The 18,903-nt window shown below is 43.0% G+C and overlaps 3 protein-coding genes across 4 annotated transcripts in view; 1 reads left to right on the top strand and 2 right to left on the bottom strand.

The window, feature by feature from the left end:
• Window positions 1-12,459, bottom strand: part of LOC106741483 (protein phosphatase Slingshot homolog 2) — a 134,190-nt gene extending 121,731 nt beyond the window's left edge. The window contains exons 1-2 of one of the 2 annotated variants that reach the window (XM_014613575.1): window positions 12,240-12,459; window positions 1,085-1,140 (exon numbers count right to left, since the gene is read on the bottom strand). In XM_014613575.1, the coding sequence (XP_014469061.1) occupies window positions 1,085-1,140; window positions 12,240-12,296 (113 nt within the window). In that variant the 5' untranslated portion in view covers window positions 12,297-12,459. Of the gene's footprint in view, window positions 1-1,084; window positions 1,141-8,530; window positions 9,451-12,239 lie in introns of those variants that run through there. The other variant, XM_014613574.1, reaches the window with a different exon arrangement.
• A 1,597-nt stretch (window positions 12,460-14,056) lies between these two features.
• Window positions 14,057-17,312, top strand: LOC106741371 (ribosome maturation protein SBDS). Its single transcript, XM_014613296.1, has 2 exons — window positions 14,057-14,402; window positions 14,604-17,312. The coding sequence occupies exons 1-2, from the start codon at window positions 14,272-14,274 to the stop codon at window positions 15,232-15,234; spliced, it is 762 nt and encodes a 253-aa protein (XP_014468782.1). The 5' UTR covers window positions 14,057-14,271; the 3' UTR covers window positions 15,235-17,312.
• Window positions 17,313-17,470: 158 nt separating this feature from the next.
• LOC106741372 (cob(I)yrinic acid a,c-diamide adenosyltransferase, mitochondrial-like) lies at window positions 17,471-18,446 on the bottom strand. Its single transcript, XM_014613297.1, has 3 exons — window positions 18,346-18,446; window positions 17,807-18,176; window positions 17,471-17,719 (listed from the first exon to the last, which is right to left on the bottom strand). The coding sequence occupies exons 1-3, from the start codon at window positions 18,420-18,422 to the stop codon at window positions 17,492-17,494; spliced, it is 675 nt and encodes a 224-aa protein (XP_014468783.1). The 5' UTR covers window positions 18,423-18,446; the 3' UTR covers window positions 17,471-17,491.
• Between the last annotated feature and the right edge of the window lie 457 nt (window positions 18,447-18,903).

The raw sequence follows: 18,903 nt of genomic DNA, 5'->3' as shown, positions 1-18,903 counted from the left end.
AACGCAGAAATAGCAAGCCACATTAAGACCCGAACCGAAGGCCCCAAGCGCGAGCGGAACGATCGCGAGATAAAATCTCGAAGATACGCGCAAGGTAAACTAATTTCAGATTAGGTATCCATTCGCGCGGCAATAAAACCAGCGCGGATCGCCGCGGCTAACCGATACCTGTCCCCACGAACATAAACACGATAAGACACGACGCCGCTGGGAAAAGCAATAAAAGCGCGCGTCTCGGATGTCCGGACGATAAAAGTCCGATCTCCGACCCGCTCGCTCGCCCGAAGATCGGCTGTCGATTTGTGCGAAAGCTCGCGAGAGGGGCCGGAGACGGCGTCTCGGTGAAAAAAAGAAAGAAAAGATTGAAAGAAAAGGAAAGAAAATCCGAGTGACTCCGCGAGTTCGAGGATTGCGCGGAATCTGCGCGCGCCGCGAGCGAGCAAGCGGCTCTTATCGAGTATCGACGACTATCCTCGGGTAGTCGCCGCGACTGAAAGGATCCCGCCGATGCCCGGTGAAACGGGAGGCAAATTACTCGGTAAGTAGAAGCTACCAGTCGCCGCCTCGAGTGGCCGGCTCGTCCTCCCTTATCGCGACTCGTTAGTTCGCGCTCGCGTTAAATTCCGCTGCATTTTGCGCTTTTCGATGCCTCGGCAAGCCGTGCGTACAACCTCGGCTACGTATGCGCAGTGACAGGACGCGCTGACAAGCGAGAACCTCGCAATCCGAGAACATCGCGCGCCGTTCTCTCACGTGCGAGAGAGGCGAGATCGGAGGCGCGGGGACTAACTCCGCGGATATCTCCCGACACGCTTAATGGCACGGCCTTGCGATTCGATCTTATCGTCGTTGAAACTGGGTACGCATCCGCTTATACGGGGTGTCCCGGAGCACCTCTGCTCACCGAGGAGTCGGAACGAGATCACCGAGCTGTGATTATCACAAAAATAACGCGAAGGCTTTATACTTCACTGTCGACTAATAGATAGATGTTATGATTTTACGTTAATTTTTAACGTAATAATTGTGTTAATTTTCAACATATTCACTTTGTGTTGAATTAACATCGTTTGTGTGAACTCACCTCTTACAGCTTCTCGTAGTGTCCTCGTCGTCAGCCGGTGCTCCCGCTCCCGAATCCTGAAAATGAACGGAAGAATTCTCATGTAAAGGCATGTAGTTTGGAAGGATCTTCGAGCGAAATTTAAACAAATTTCTTTTTCGAGCTTAACCTTAGTAATAAACAGAAACATGCAAAACGACTGTGCAAAGTGTGTCAATATTAATGAAATAAACGAGATAAACGGAAAAAGTGCGCGCGCGTGAACATTCATACAAATTAAAATTCTGAACTTGGACGATTATGGAGATCTTCCGGGCACTCGATTTCAGCAAATTAATTTTTTTTTTCTAACGTATATCGTTCCACGGAATGTAAAACTACTGTCATTTGTTTGCACAAGCCGCCGGGACTCTCGGCAGGAATTTATGTGAATATTCGCACACACGAAAACTTTCCTGTTTTATTTTATTTATCTATGTTAAAATTGACATATTTTGTACAATTTTATTGTTTTGTGCATATTTTTGCTGAAGTTAAACATGAAAATAAACTTTTTTTTAATTTTCGCTCGGTGATCGTTCGAAACTTCAACCACATGCAAAGACGGCGAACGGACGAACAAACAAACGGAACCGCCGCGGAAGTCGCGAAAGTTTCATTAAGAGATCCAAGTGCCAAGATCACAAATCGCGCTTGGTTCCGTAATCATTGTCGATTCTCTTCGGAAGTTACCGTGTACTAAAATAATAATTAACAAAGCGGAACCTCGACGCTTCCTTTTTTTTTCCTACCCCGACCGATTTCTGCGGCGAAACGAAAAGCGCCGAACGCGCGGCATTAATAATTCGCGGTGAAAGCGCGAAACAAAGGTTCGCTGCCGTCAGAATTACATCGATACCGGCTCCGTGACGGGGGAACACGGGCAAGCCTTCATTCGTCCCTCTCCAAAGATAATTGAGGCGTCGTGACAGCTGTGGTGAACGGCACGGAACGACTGGAAAAACGCACTCGGCACCCGAAGACAATGCGTGTTTGTTAGCTACCGAATAAAATTGCGGTCGCGAACGCTCAATTTCGAAAGTTTATTACAGACGTGCGACGAAACTGCGATGCAAACAAGCTCGGCCTCAAAACGGGAAGATAAAGACACGGAATAGCGCAGCTTTCGCGGATTTAACCCTCGACCCGTTGCGGTCCCTCAAATTGTTGATAAAGCGAGCGACGGTATGCGACTTGTTGCGACTTCTTAACACGTTGACTGCCAACGAGATATCTCGTAGGTTGTTTACTTGCCCAGGACACCAACTACGAGTTATCTCGTCGCTTCATTACTTGATTAAATCAAATTGGCTTCTTAGACCAAAATCGTGAAAAGTTCCGTGGCAGTCAACGTGTTAACTCACGGCGTTTCCTAATCATTTTAACAATCCGCCAAGATCTTTAAGACATTGCCTATGCTGCCCACTTTTTTTTTACATTAAACATCGTCGTACTTTGCATGGTCTACATCCCCATATATGAACATATATATATTTAACTGCTAATTTGCTTCCCGCGAAAGAAAAAATTTGTTTAGACAGCAAAACGTTTGTTTGGATAGCAGAAAGATTTGTTAGGAGTATTAATTGCCCATATATTCAGCAAATAGCAATTAATATTCTTAACAAATCTTTCTACTGTCCAAACAAATTTTTTGCTGTCTATACACACTTTTTTTACTGTCACTATATCGAGAAACATTTGCTCTTCTACCAAAATTCGTTTTCTCCGTGCGATTCTGTAAACTTTTTGCAACAGTAATTTGAAAACATTCAAATACTCCATACTGCGATTTCATGAACCCTTAGTTTTAATTATAATATCATTATTTTATCGGTTAAATATTACCTGTCTGCGATATTTTTGCTTAATTGTATACATTAAAAGATACTTCCCGTTATTGAAAATTATTATTATTATCATTATTATTCGCCGCCAATCACACATTACGGAACAAAATGTAGCAGAATTGATAATTAAAAAAAAAAATCAATTTTCTCAATTCGCGAGAATAAAATTTAACGCGAATTAACGATCAGAAGTGCTTGGAACGTTCATTTACTTTCGAGAAAGATGAATTCGATTAATAATAATGTACAGCAGCACGCTTCGACGAGTTAGGCGTGTCTTCGTTCACGACGGACACTGTTTTATGTATATTTACGCATCGACGCACTTACAAATGTTAATCCCGCTTATCGACACGCGTTCATATACATTACGGCGGAATTTATATAACCTCGCCTCGCTCTCCCCATACGTCCGGCCAATAATGCAGCGAGACATTTCCACGCGTCATTTGGCCGCACGTAGGCTTCGCGCGCGTCACGGAACGGTGGCTCTTTTATTAATAAAGTACATCGTAAATATCAAGGATACGAGGAACTCGAATCCCCCACGGCGTGTCACGCAGAAAACGAACCCTCAAAATCAATAGGCGAGTAGTATGCGTACACAACGCCCGAGGCCACCCTTTCCCCGTCACGCTAAAAAATGCAACTGGCCCCCTGCGTAAGTGCACTTCGCTGTATGCAAAGTGCACGATAGGGCGACCCCTCTCTCTCTCTCTTTCTTTCAGTCCCTTAAAACCGAGGATGCTCGACAAAGTGAATTGTTCTCGAGAATCTTCGGCGTGCCGTGCTTAAGGTGTCGAAGCTAAAAATAATTCACGGCCCGCGCTTCAGCGACGAGAGCCCCGTAACCGCGCAAATTAAATGCGAATCACAATCGTTTTATAAATGTTGCGCCAACGTATTATGTTCCTCGACAAAAATGTAATATAATGTAAATTTCTATCTGCACAATAAAAACACTTTGCATTGAAAACGGTTCACTGAAATTTTCGTGTTACATTTTAACATGGAGAACGTGTTAAAAAGCACACGAATATAACGTTACACTAACAAATTCGTCTTATTGACGTATTACTTTTTAACATATTCACCTTGTCAAAATAACGCAGAATTTCATAGAGCGGACCGTTTTAACATACAATTTTTTACTGTGTACGCGATTATATTATTATGAAATATCCGCTTTCGCAGGTCCGTTGTTCCTCGTGAAAGAATTTTTTTGCTACGCTCCGAAAATGAGATTAAATACATTAACTACTCAAAAAGGCAGAGAAACGCAAAGATATAAATTTAAATATTGAAGTTTAAAGGATAGGAGGTTCGAGACACCGAGTCAAAGCATTGTTAGACGAGAATGAAATATGCAAAAGACAATATCCCGCAATTATTCTCCGGAGAAGATACTTTACAATGTACCATCGCCGTTAAGAAAATTGATCATGCGAGCGCTATTAGCAGCGCAGTGCAATTTTCCAATCCTGCCTTAGCGCTTCGGCTTAAAATAGAACCTTTCATTTGCTGAAAAGAAGATTGCGCCTGACCGAGGATAGAGAGAGAGAGAGAGAGAGAGAGAAAGGAAGAACAAGGAGAAGGGGGAGTAGCAGTAGGGTAGAGGCCCTGCAGCTTTTTTAATTGCGGCTTTCAAGGCGAACTGAATACAGCACAGCATCGCGCGATGCCAAGTCGAGTGAATCCTCTGCCGCCTGGCCGTAAGCGCATTTAAATTTCAAACTCGATTTCCCAGCTTAGAATAGCGGAGAAGTATCCGTCAATCTGCGAACTGTGTCAGATAAAATAGCGAGGACTGGACGTTATTTCAGCGCGAATCGAATGATTGAAAGATCAAAACGATTCTTTCCGTGAAATCGGGACAGAACGCGAAAAAGTTCTTCCTCTAAAGAAAGAGATTCGGGAATAGCGATGCCGTTAATTTCAAACTATGCAGCCGTGAGACACGAATAATCGGTATGAATTTTATACGAAAGTTACCATCGACTCCGCGAGAAATAGAACTCTCTCCGGAAGAGGGCGAGAATATTTCTTGGAATTCGCTCCGTTAGACGTTTAACAAAGAACGTTTTCTCGCTCAGAGAGTGCGAAAAATATAACGTCTGTAGTGACAGACACAGAAAGAGGTACGGGTTTAAAACGTACGCGAGCGTTGCATCACGACACGTGACCTTTCCAGCACGCTTCCCACCCATCTTCACTTTTACTCACAATAAACAAGGGGCACAGTTCTAGATACATTCGAGCCGCTACGTATACAGGGTGCTCCGAAAACGGCTGCTTTTGACGCTTTCTCGGCGAAGGGCGCACGAATCAACGCGCAGGAACCGACGGCTTTCGTTTCCGGGAATCGGAGAATGAATTCAGAAACACGTTCCATAAGAGGCGGCTCGCGATCACTTCATTCCGCGACTCACAAGAGCGTGATCGCCGCGAGGATGGCCGCAACACAAACGCAAACACAATACGTTGAAATTACGAACGGTGTCCGAAGATTCGAGCCGCGCATGAGATCATCCAGACCCAACTGGTCCGCACCTCTCTCTGTCTCTCTCTCCCTCTCTCTATTCGCGTATCTAAAACACACCGCAGTACGACAGACAGATCACTCGGAGCTCTATTTCGGGTCGTAATTGCACGCGGAAGACGCGCGACCGGCGAAACGCGGATACGAGATTCGATCGTTCGCTCGGTTGCGCGCGCGCGCGACGTTGTTCAAATCGTCCCACATGAATTACCTACGCATTTCTCCCGACGTTCGCGTAGACGACGCACGCCCCTACATAGAAATACACCGTCGCGCGTATGCAATTGGTTTCGTTTTCTCACGACGTATCCACGAGAAATTCCTCGATAACTTCCCCCAGGATCGAACGAACCTGTCGATCGAACGATCGTCGCGCGGGAATCGTGAGGGAATCGTTCGTGAAGATGGCGCTCGGAAATGCGAATTTTCATCAAATTCCACGCGACATTCGTTCATCCACGATTTGTCCGTAGAATATTATTCTCGCCCATCCTGCGAAATAGTTGAAATCAAATAAAAACAGGCAAATTTTGATACGATCATTCTCATTCCAAGCGTTTTCCCTTAACATCCAGGCGGGATTCTGTCCACCCATAAATCTTGTGTATTCAACAATATTCTTCTTTGAAAACGTCGCGGATTTTCTTGAATACATTTGAGTTCCGCCTTGCTGTTTGCTTGGAAATTTTCAATGAAATGTACGATGAATCAAAGTAATAATAATAAACGATGCTAGCAATATCCAATCTCAACCGAGGAGACTTTCACTTTCCAGCAAAGTTCACACAAAGCATCGCTGGCTATAATTGCGAATCTGAAATACGTAACGCGATAATAATATAACGGAGATACCATCGAAAGAAACGGAAAATAAAGTACGATACTTTCGGGTTCCTGTAATGTACTTTCGAACGATATGACTGAGGTGCGCATAAATTAGCGTTGCACCGGTTACGTGTTGATTCATATTAATGCTTAATTACATTGTAGCTCAATTAAGAAGACAAAAAAAGCAAGCACGACTTGTACGCGCGTGACAAACAATGCGTAACAGTCACGCATGGGAATATGTGGAAAACCAAGGTAGTAAATGCGGCATATTACTCCCGCTTCTCTCTTTTATATTTCATAATTATAAATACATGATTCCAGAGAAAGAGAGAGAGAGAGAGAGAGAGAGAGAGAGAGAGGGAAAAAGAGAGGGAGCTTTAAAGGATACGCCATTTTAAAAAACGACATCAATTCCCCGTGTTTTCGTAAAATGATTTGAGAAATATCTAAATATTTAAATGTAGCAAAGTTTATATTCTCGTGAGAAAAAGCATGATCATTCTCTTTTGATTTTATTTTCTAACGAGATTAATTTTCTCCCGATTAATGTCATAATGTCTCGCATTTCACTCCGATAAATAAATAGCTAATTGTCCTTTTTCTTTACAACCCAACCTTACGTTTCGCCTCGTAACGTGTAATTAAATACACTGCGATAACTCCCGTGCGTGCTAATATATACGAAATATGCGCGTGTCCGTAATGTCGTATGTCGTTACAAGCTACTTTCCCTGCTCGATATGATTTGCGTGTTGCTCAGCATGTTGTTATCGTGCATCTTGATTACTCTCGAAGAAGAAAAGCATGTGCTTAATTCGGATAACGGTCGTTGTACACCCTCAATTATCCCCCGTAAAAAAAAAAAAGAAACCGTACTTATCTCCACGATTCGTTCCTTCCCATCAGAACTTAATTCGCTCCATCACGAATTCGCGGGCGTGACAAATCTCCATTACAGCATTGTATCATCTAACATCTCGTACGCACAAGAAAGTTACTCCAAGCGCGTAGAAGATCAGACAAATATTAACCGATCAATCCCTTTGAGTAGCAACGAAATGCGTTCCAGAGTAAATACAAAATGTTCGCACCGTCGACGCGCCATAAATCCCATCGACCAATCAATTATTCCTGGCAAATATCGAAGAGAGCGCGTCGTGATGCGCGAGATTAATTTTTAACAGGAAACCGAAATCAAATGTAGACACACATACAATCGATAAATCAAAGGCGAGATTTTTTTTTTCGATGAGCTTCGCGACGCATCTCACATATTCAATAGAGAAATGTATTTTCTGAAAATACTTAAAAAGAAATTCTTGGATACAGGTAGCATTGCTAAATTCATCAGAAAAAAGTGTTGCAACCTTTAGGTTTGACTTTCACCAAATTTTGATTAAGTTAATCGATGGGTAACAATAAAAATTGCCAATTTCCAATTCTGTAACTTGTCCAACAATAATGGAGAAGTTAATAATTTCTATAAATATTAATAAACGATTCTATTAGTGTCTAAGAAAGAAAGAAAAAACAGCGAAATCGCGACTGTTGTATATATGTGTGCGATATACAAATAAATAATTATATTGTAGGAAGATATATATATATATATATATACACACGTTTTGATTGAAGGAAACAATTTTTAGTTACAAGAATCATAGTAATAATAGTTCTTACAAGACCACCAGAAATGCTGCTTCCCTCAGCCAAAACATGTTTGATATTTTATTACTCAATAGTGTAATTCGTTCCTCACTTTCCTCTGGTCCCTTTCTAAAAACGTAGTTATACGCGATACATAAATATTCAATTAAATTCTGAAATCGAGGCGGATATTTTCCAGACGTTCACTTTCTGGTTAATTCAGCTATTATTCCCTATCAGCGTATTGCCGCGATTCGACTCTTAATGGCTTATATTCCTTCCCACCTGAGTTAATATAATTTCTATCTACGTTAGAAAGATCAAACAGGCAACACTCGACTGACCTGACTGACAGCAATTTTAAATCGTCGATTAGCTTAATCGGACTTGGGTGAAAGTCACCCTTAATCTGCCGACTGTGTGTTATTCTCTTTCCCGGCTCCGCTCGCTCGCTCGCCAATTACGAGAATCAGTGGCACGGCGAGGAGCGCCAGCATTTTCTAAACCCGCTGAACAATCGGGAGAGTCGACGGACTCTCCTCACTCTCCACGAGGGCTTACTTTTGCGGTGACTTTTTCTCGCAGCTGCGTGACGCGCGCGCCGCACGCGACCCGTCCGCGCGGCCGCCGATCGTCGCCCCAGAGTATGCTGGACCAAGGCGAGGGCGGCTGGGGCGCCGGTGGCGGCGGTAGGCCATAGTGCAGCGAGGCTTTCTGCTTCAGCACGATCATGCCTTCGATAATACGTCGTGCCGACTGACAGGAGCACCCGTAGCAGTGCGATAACGCGCTTCCTGCGCGCCGCCCGGAGCTTTCGTTACATCCGATCGAGCTCGACCGGAATGGATCCCGAAAGCGGATGCGCGTCGACGCAATCGGTTCAACCCTCGAACGATCTCATCGGACCGAGTCTCTCCGATCCTACGCTCGTGCGAGATTCTTCTTGAGCGTCGAGCTATCCGTTAAAGAAACGCGGACTCCTTCGATCGATCCCTCACGTTCGCACGGTGACGCGTCATCGGTCGGAGAACGACGTTCTAATTCGCGAAATTCAAGTCTCGATAACGCGACGACGGAGGGGGAAACCGCGGATTTCGCGGGCGGTAATTCAGCGAGCACTGTACAGCGCCGCACGTGCGACTGATCAGTCAGAACAGTCGTCAATTATCACATCGATAATCCATTTGTTTGCAATGAATCTATATTTATCGGCATCTCATCGGTCCAACGCGCGGTCGGCTGGTGTTGGATTCAATTATCACCGGAGCGGTCCATCCCCCGCGATCGTCCCTCGTCGAAAGCCTGATTGTTCGCCTTGCGTCGCCGCCCGGTCGCGTTAATCACGATCAGTCTCGAGCCCCGTGGGCGACGGAGGGTCGGAGACAAAGGGCGCGAATACGCGGGAGGCTCGATCGAAGCGAGACGCGACAAACGAGAGCAGATCGCGCCAAATATGTATCGCCCTCGCGAACCACCGTCGTGCCGAGCGGCGGCGGACCAACTGAGTCCGTCGACGCCGACAAACGTCGGGGAGGGCTGCGAGAGAAAGAGAACACACACACCGTCTCTTTCTCTCTCGTTCGCAGTGCTTACGCGAGCTAGCGTGTCGGTGTGCGCGCCGCCACGCCGCGCTGCGTCGGGTCGCGGCTTGGGTCGCGCGCCGGCGACTCCGTGACGTGATCGTCGGCCCTCGAGGCAGCGTGAAGGAAGGCCCTGCGCCTTTCGAACGAAAGGTCGCTGTGACACCGAAGGTAGCACCGAAGGGCGCGCGCGACAGAGAGCGGAGCGAGCGGGGTGGTCGGGAGATGAGGGAATAAAGGTCAAGTGCGCGAGCACCATGCCTTGGCCCACTTCTTGGACTATGATGGATGCGTAGAATCTACGCACCGCGGGGATAGATCGCGAGATAAGCCCGCGGGAAATCCCGGCGGTTTACTGTTGTTCACTGCCGTGATGGCGATAGGAGGTATTCTGGGTATTAGAGAGCGCGGAATGGCTTCGCAGTCTTTTCCGTATTCGGTTGATGTTCCGTTGAAAGTTCGCGAGTGATTCTTGAAACTCGAGTTGAAGCGCGAGTCCGCGTAGATTCGCGGGGACGAATGCTCGTTTTGATTATTGAGAATTTTGGTACCCGAGTTGGAATGTTGATGTTACTCTGACGCTCTGTTAACACTCTTATAGACTAATGAAAACCTTTGACGATGCTAGTAATTGTTAACTTCCATCTTGAGCCTTTAATTCTATGTATTAAATTTTAATGACTTCAATGACTTATTTTGACGCACAAAGCAGCGAAAACGGAATTTAAGACATCATCAGGGTCAAAGTATGGGTCATATTATATCATTAGAATTGATACTGAACTTATTTTACTATCTTAGTTTCTAATATGTTGTAGAATTGAAGGTTTAACACAAGGTCAAAATTTCGACTCGGGAAGCAAAAAAGGTATTCGACTAATATTAATAGTCGCGTTGAACAATCAATTTCAAACAGCAATTTGACCCGATTATTTGACGAAAAGATGTAGCTGAACTTTACGTACAAATTTACAGGACAGATGTGTTGAAAAATAAATAAAAAAAAGTCTTAGTAAACGTATATCTGCAAAAACTTGATTTTTGAGATATACTCTCTTCAGAAGATGACAACGATGAGAGAAAATGTATCGCGATAAGCGGGTTAATAATGCCAATACAATCATTTTCATCTGTTTCTGAAGAAAATACCGATCAATTTTGATATTTCTGAATATTAACCAAAGAACCATTCATTATGACGTTAGTATATTGTTAACGTTTGTCGCGAGTATACCGAGAAAAAAGTATTTAAAAGAAGATTGGCTTATGTAAAATAAAATATTCCACAGAAATAAATCTTATATCCCACAAATAAATGTTTAAGTATTTTTCTCTCAGCGTAAAATTAAAAATACATATTATTTCCCCTTGACATCATGATAAGGGAGACAGACGTTTCGAACAATCTTTATAACAGTACGTATCTAGGTACTTGTGAAGCACTATTTAATAAATGAAAGAATTGTTTTAACTGAAATTGCGGCAACTATATCTCAGAAACTAAGCATCTGAAGCCGTACATTTGCTGAAACTTTTTACTTAATTTTTTATACAGAATCTATCTGTGAATTTATCGGTAAAATTCAGAGATATACTATATATATATATATATATATGTGTGTGTATGTAATTATATTATTATTCTATAATATTATTCTACCGGCAATTCCATGATAAATTTATTTCGGTGATAATATTGTAATAAGGACATTAAATCTCTATTAAACCGTCTTATCGCGACCGATAACAATGTGCGATAAGAGACCGGTCAATCAATAGAACCGATCAGTTGCAATGACCCTGATGAGAAAACGCGCTCGTCACTCGTCGTCCGTTGCGCAATTCCCTCGTTGCTTAGGGAAACGAAACCGCGAAATTATCACTCGCCTGTCGCTCATTATCAGCACTACGGAAGCGCGCGATCATTCATCATCTCGCCGCTCGCGCGCCATGACAAAAAAGAAAAACTTGCCGCACCGAAAACCCACCTCTCTCTCTCTCTCTCTCTCCCCCTCTCGTCGCGAGAGAAGATCCGCGAGACATCGTGTGAGAGCGCTCTCTTCGCGAAATAAAGATACCGCAGCCGCGGGGCGCGAATACAAGAAAAAAGCTCCCTTCGTGAGAGAACCGGTCAATGACGACCGTGTGAACGGAAAGCGAAAGCCCAAGCGGAGCGACAAAAAGCCGCACAACAACAACAACAATGCAATCACCTTGATACGATCGCGACGACGCTCTTGATACCGAGAACGCGGCGATTCATTGAAGACGAGGTGAAAGCCGCGGAATTCCGTGTTAGCGAACGAACGAACGAACCACCTACCTACCACCTACGTTTGTTTACGCCACGTTACTCCCCTTTGTTTCGGCGCGCTTTCCGCGCCGGCGAGCGCGGCTCCGCGTCGAGGCGCGTTGCCTCGCCGACGTGGGCCCGGCTACGGGAGAACTTTGAATCCTCTCGATTCCCTTCCTCGCTCGGCTGTCAGTCGGCCGCCAAATAAGGTAGAGCCAGCCGGTCGCTCCGGCGAGCCGAACGGAGCCACGAGCGAGGGCGGGCAACCTAGCCCGCGTTTGAAGCGGCCGATAACACGCCGATACGCGCTCGGCTATCCGCGTCCGTAGATTACCCGTACATACGCGCGGCGAGAAAGATAGAGAGAGAGAGGAGCAGGAGGAAACGCAAAACTCACCGAGCTCTGAGGGGAACTGGACACGCTCGGGGAACGCTGCACGGTGACCAACGCCATAATGATGCGGCACAGCCGGGTCGTCACGATCTCCGGGACGCTACGCTTTCTCGGCACTGTTTCCACGCGCGTACGTACGATCGCGCCGTCAGGAGCGCGGAAAAGCCGTCATTTTTCGCGCACCTTCGACGGCATCACGCTCGCGGCAGCCATGTTGGATACAGCCTCGCGCCGACCGCCGCTCCGCGCACGCGCGTAAGACTCCCCCACCGCCTCTACGCGCGCGATACGCGTGAAGCTGCCTTTTGTCGCGAATTTACGTCCGTTGTCGTCTGGTGCAGACTTTTTCTCGGCACGCGCGAGGATGCCGATGACAGCGGACACGTCGATCCCTTTTCTTCGGTTCCTCCGACCGAAAAGATCCACTGATGAGAACGATTCGCTCTTCACTGTGTCCACGATTTCACACACGTCGACGATGAGCTTCGACGATCGATATACGAATATCGATCTCTACCTCGAACTTTGAAACTCAAGGCGATCCGAAGGATATTCGGAAGAATGATGCTTTGTAGTCTGTGGAGATTACGGCCCGTCTTTTGAACTCTTCTTTATCGATGAGAACGCCGCGACTTCTCAGTCAATCAGGTGGTTCCTAAGCTACTTTTAGAAACATTTTTGTCAATAAAAGAAAGTTCAGAACGCACTTAATTACAGAGAATAGAATCCGGACGGAATTTCACTTGCATCTTTTATACCTCACGGTAAACTACACGGACGTAAACTAAAATTTATCTCGTCTCGGGTATCATCGGACTCATCGTGAGTCATAGAGTTTGAAAGTGAAACATTGTCTTATCAGTCACCTAAGTCATACTATTTTAAAAATAGAAAAATTGTTCGACCCATCGTTGAACCATGTTACCTTGAAAATGAAAGTTTCTCTCGGACATGTCGTCGGCCCTCTCCTTCATTGACAAAAGTATTTCTCAAAATGGTTTAGAAACCACATGATTGACTGAGCAGCCGTATTTTAGGTACTTTTATCGATAAAAGAAAGTTCTGAATACGAATCATTGAATTCTGCCATTTAAAAGGTATAGTTCCGTATGACCTGTCTTTGAGCTTCACTACGACCTCAGTCGGATTTGTCAGTAGAAACAGTAGCGGCTCTTAGCGGAAATTTTAGAACTTAACTTTGGATAAACATCCGACTCGCTGAACTGTAAAACACAATAAATGGATTTCCCTGGCACCATCTAGCGTGATTACTCGTGCCACTGAAATTTGTTTAACGAATTATCCAGCGTCAATAAATGGTATTGTTAAAAATCACAATGACGTGAAATTCGAATCTCAAAATGGCTTGAATACTCGGCTAATACTCGCTTCTATTTTCTTGGTTTAAATCTAATCAACTATTAATTCAACGGAATTGACCAATCGCGTTGATCGGTTCGGCTAATTGCCAATGTGATTGGCCAATTCCGTTGAGTTTATCGTCGATTAGATTTAAACCAAGATGGCAGAAACGGACGTAAATAGGATTTAATTGAGTCTCGCCAGACCCGTTACGCAATTAGACCCTTTACGGCTTCATTAGTTCCAAATTTTCCGCTACGAGCCGCCACTGTCTTGAACGCAAATCGCGGTCGTAGTACGACTCAACGATAGAGGAAACATAAGGTCTGTTCGTTTTCGCTGCACCGCTGAACTAGTGCAATAAGTTGAAATAAGAAAACATTTTCGATACTTGTCTCGCTTCAACTTATTTCACTAGTTCAGCGGTGCAGCAAAAACGAACAAACCTATTGCTCCGAACTGCTATCAGCTGAACAGTTCAGCTAAACAGACTACATCAGTTCCGAGTTTACTGTTTGTGTAGGAATGTGGTGTAATCTGGTGTAATCTCTATAAAGTGTGAGAAAGAAGAAAAAACGGAAGATTTATCTTCTATTTTTTTGCGCGTTCATCATACACTTCGAGATAGACGGTCTGTTTGCTGTGGTATGCCGATTTTGCAGTTATTGCGAAAATGTCGAAAATATTCACACCGACGAACCAAATAAGGTTGACAAACGTTGCTGTTGTTCGCATGAAAAAGAGTGGCAAGCGATTTGAAATTGCTTGTTACAAGAACAAAGTGGTTTCCTGGAGGAAAAAATTGTAAGTACAATTATTTGGCCATTAATCGTAAATTCCTGCGTCTTGACGAGCAATATATTGCGCTCGAGGGGAAATTTTTCATACCTAATCTACATAATCTAAATCTGTCATTTCTTTCGCACGTTCACGTAAATGCATCGTCGTAAAATTTGCATTGTTAATTTGAAAAATATCGTCTCACAACCGTTTTTCATATTTTAGGGAGAAAGACATTGATGAAGTGTTACAAACACATACAGTATTCGCCAATGTATCGAAGGGCCAAGTAGCCAAGAAGGAAGATCTCATAAAAGCTTTCGGCACCGAAGATCAGACCGAAGTATGCAAACAGATACTCGAGAAAGGGGAACTTCAAGTCTCTGACAGAGAAAGGCATATGGCGATAGACTCTATGTTCAAGGATATTGCTACCGCGGTTGCTAGTATGTGTATAAGTCCAGAGACAAAACGTCCGTATCCAGTTTCCATGATTGAGAGTGCCATGAAGGATCAGCTGCACTTCTCTGTTAAACCAAATCGAAATTCTAAGCAACAAGCATTGGATGTCATTACACAATTGAAAGAAGTGATGCCGATAGAACGTGCTCAAATGAGGCTCAAGATCGTCATTCAAAGGAGGGAAGCAAGGAAATTAAGGGACAAAGTGGTTAAACTGGTTTCTAAAACAGAATCAGAGGAGTGGGACAATGGAGTTTTAACAATCATTTGCTTAATCGATCCGGGTCAATTCAGGCAATTGGACGAATTAGTACGATCGGAGACAAAAGGCTCTGGTTCCTTAGAATTACTTTGTTTAAAAGAAATAGTTGAAGGTGATGAGGTCCTAGAATAAATTATAGCTTATTTGAAATGTTATTAAATATTTACTAATCACTATCACGGTGGTTACTGTGTCTATAAATTCATATTTATTGAACACATTTTAATACATGTTGACTAAACAATTCTGTTGTGTAGTAGTAGTGGTAATGGTATGTTTCCCTTGGAATTACAAATTTTAATATACTTTACATCTAACTTTAGTCTATGCTTTATCCTTCTTAATTTCTTATTTTCTGTCCTATTTTCCACGCGCGTACGCATGCATACACACATGTTTCCCCTAACTCTTCCAACTTCTTTTCTCCGTTTATTCTTCCCTTAAATCTATCCTTACCTTATGTCTTAACTACGTTTCTTAATTTCTAATATAATTTTCGCGCCTTTGCACATATTCATCTCCCCTGTTTCCCTCCCTGATTTCCATTTCTATTTACATTCACATCTTCCTCCCTCCTCTCCCTTCTCCATTTCTACCTTCTTCATCCACTTTTTCTCCTCGCTTTTCTTCTTCAAAATACATTCCACATTCTCTTTCTAGCTTCTCCTCGCTTCGCTCCAATTCCTACATCTTTCCCAATATGTTCTTATGTTTCCATCTTTCCTTTACACAATCTATACTTTTTTTTTCTCTCCCAGCATTCTCCTACATTTTCTTCTCTTTTCTTTCTAATTTGTCTCATTCTTCCCTGCTTCTCCCTTCAATTTATCCCCTTACATTTCCTTCCTTATACCTTGATGTTCTCCAGTTTACTCCTAGAATCCACTTAATATATCTTTTCTCGTGACCTTTCCATATTATTCTTTTTCCCTCTCTCCAACCCAATATTTCCACCTTATATTCCATAACTACCCATATCAGCGAATCAAATAACCACAGTTTTCTTCCCCCAATCTTCCTTAAATCTCTTCATTCCTACATCCTATCCTGTCTCATTGTTATCGTTCTTTTCCTTTTTTTCTCACTTTCGTGTTCGTCTGATCCTCCATTAGTTTGAATGATTCTAAGCTAAATGTTTAACCTCTTCAGTTTTACTTCCTTTCAATACCTAATTCACTCTCTTCATTTTTCCTCTCCTTCTTTTAAATATTAATATCCTTGTCTTTTCTACATTGATTGTGTCCATCTTTTCTCTTCTATCATGTCTCTCCAACCTCACTATTGTATCTTTATGTCCCTTTCCTTCTCCGCCAATAACACTATGTCGTGACACTATGTCCGCATACGCCAGTGTACAATACTATTGNATAAATTATATATATATATATATATATATATATATATATTTATATATTTATATTTATATATTTATATATATATGTATACGTATACAGTTTTTGTTGTTTTATCAGTATTTCTTGTTAAGATCATCTTTTGTTAAGTCTTATTTTGTACGTAATAGCTTAATAACTCTGACAAAAGTTTGGCAAATATAGATACTATTTAATCATCATTTTCTTATTTTTATAAACATTCGATTATACGTACCAGTTGTCGAGACGTATACACAAGTGTGTATAGTACACATTAATTCGATATATGTTTCCAACACAACAATCGTTTAAGTAGTTGCATAAAATTTTCTAAGTTTTTAATATTTATTCAATATCATAACTATTGGTACATAAATAATGTTAAACTCACATCTAATATAATTTGCATTTATATTTACAAGTTTTTACTTATATTATCTACAGACAACAGTATCTTTCCCGTATATAAATATGTAACACTGCTGTTATTGATAAAATTAACAAATTTTTTTATCAATATTATAATTGAGCATCTTAATACACTTTTCCTCTATAATTTTAATCTATTCAAAAATATTGTCAACTCAAAATACGTAACATACTACGTATTCATAGATCCGTGGCATTTCGAGATAGATATACGTTACTTTGGCAAAATGGCAAACTGTTTATATCTAACAACTGATGAGAGAAGAAGCATATAGGCAGACGTTTGATAACAAATGAAGGTAATTCATTGCGCTGTCGTAATATCTAATTGTATTACAGTCACTTATACTTGCGTTTACATATGGCTGTTGATTATGGTTGCTTTCCAGCAAGATACAAGAGTCAACACAAGAGACCAGTTACATCATCTATTATTTTCTATATCAAATGCGAGACAAGGATGAATGATGATATAATTAGACTCGTGTCTTTTGCTGGAAAGCGATCTATACTTCCTACAACTTCATACATCTAAATCCAGTGCAAAAGAATCAATATACCCTACGAAGATTTCTAAATCAGTTCTTTTATTTCTCCTCTGTCACTTCTGCCCGCGGAATATAGATATTTTCCGTGCGCTGGTCACATTTGGCCGCGATACGTGATATCGTTAGAAGGAAGTCTGACAACCTGTTCAGATAAGTCTGTGCCTCTTTATCCAGAGCGCCGTCTCGCACCAGCGTTATGATACTTCTTTCCGCACGTCTGCACACCGTTCGTGCGACGTGCAGGGAGGCGCAGGCTTTTCCACCGCCCTAATATAAAAGTATCAGATAATACCAGGGTATAAGTAGAAGAAAGAGAATACACACATAAAGCTGCTGTGATATTTAGGTAATTACTGGAATGATGTAATCCTCCGGAGGTGGCAATTGATTAGCGTATTCTAGAATCCACTCCTCGAGATCTTTGGTATGTTTGCTCTCGAAGGGTCTGGTTTTACCGGGAATAGACTTCGATATGGCATGGCTCAGATCAAACAGGATCATCTGTACTCTTTTGAGCTTGTCGACGTATGGATGTTCGACCTTCCCGTCGCACGCGAATTCTCTCGCCAGTCCTATGTAGGAGGACAGCTCATCGGTGGCCCCAAGGGCGTTAAAAATAATATCGTCTTTCGGCTTCGTGTCTCCGGCATCGGTGATGGTCAGGCCGGAATCGCCATCTCGTGAGAACACCGCTACCTCGGCTACGTTCGACGTTGTACTGCCACTGTGACGATGTCATCGTTAATAAATTGCCAATTACGCGCGACCCCGGTGTAACATTTTCGTTGCGCGACACATAACGCGATATTGTTCTTCGTTATTCACCGATAATGTAATAATTTATTCTGCTGCGCGGGTGTACTTTGAGGTTAGGTGGGTGATTTAAACCGTACCTGTGTCTCAGCGATGCCTGCACACCGCTCTTGTACAAAAACGTCGACTTCCTCCATAAGCTTCTGACTAACTCCATTTTGCGCAGCACGACGAACTGAGGCGACTGGCGTGCGATTATGTTCCTGATTTTCTCGGCCGCTAGTGACACCGGCAGAAAAGCGATAACGTCGCCATGAGAAGAATCACGCCTGCTCTGTCACCCTTGCTTGAAATTGCGCGCCGTTTCAACCGATCGATCTTTAAATGCCCGGTAACGCGAACACGGGCATTACCTCCTGGTCGTATCACGAGCTCAAATAAATGAGAAGTGCGACAATGCGGCGGAACGTGAGAGGAGAAACGCGGAAACGCACAATTACGAGTGAATCCTATTTTTCCACACACCTACGACAATCTTCGACACGCAATTACCGTCGAAAATATCGTCACTCGTCCCGATAACGATCATTAATTCACTTCAACGCGGACACGATAAAGATCGATCAAAAAGGTCATCAGTTTGTGCGTTGATAAAAAAAAAGACAAAAATGTCGACTTTCTTATTCGACTGAACACAG

Source organism: Dinoponera quadriceps, unplaced genomic scaffold, assembly GCF_001313825.1.
Source record: "Dinoponera quadriceps isolate SergipeBrazil2010 unplaced genomic scaffold, ASM131382v1 scaffold405, whole genome shotgun sequence".
Taxonomy (NCBI): domain Eukaryota; kingdom Metazoa; phylum Arthropoda; class Insecta; order Hymenoptera; family Formicidae; genus Dinoponera; species Dinoponera quadriceps.
The sequence above is the reverse complement of the archived record's forward strand: the minus strand, read 5'-3'. Positions and strand labels throughout refer to the sequence as shown.

Excerpts from the sequence above, each read along its gene's own strand:
- LOC106741371 (XM_014613296.1), top strand. The coding sequence starts at position 14,272 with ATGTCGAAAATATTCACACCGACGAACCAAATAAGGTTGACAAACGTT. Across the intron at positions 14,403-14,603 it reads GTTTCCTGGAGGAAAAAATT|GGAGAAAGACATTGATGAAG; the intron begins GTAAGTACAATT and ends TTCATATTTTAG.
- LOC106741372 (XM_014613297.1), bottom strand. The coding sequence starts at position 18,422 with ATGGAGTTAGTCAGAAGCTTATGGAGGAAGTCGACGTTTTTGTACAAG. Across the intron at positions 18,177-18,345 it reads CAGGCATCGCTGAGACACAG|TGGCAGTACAACGTCGAACG; the intron begins GTACGGTTTAAA and ends ACATCGTCACAG. Across the intron at positions 17,720-17,806 it reads CGGAGGATTACATCATTCCA|GGCGGTGGAAAAGCCTGCGC; the intron begins GTAATTACCTAA and ends CTTTTATATTAG.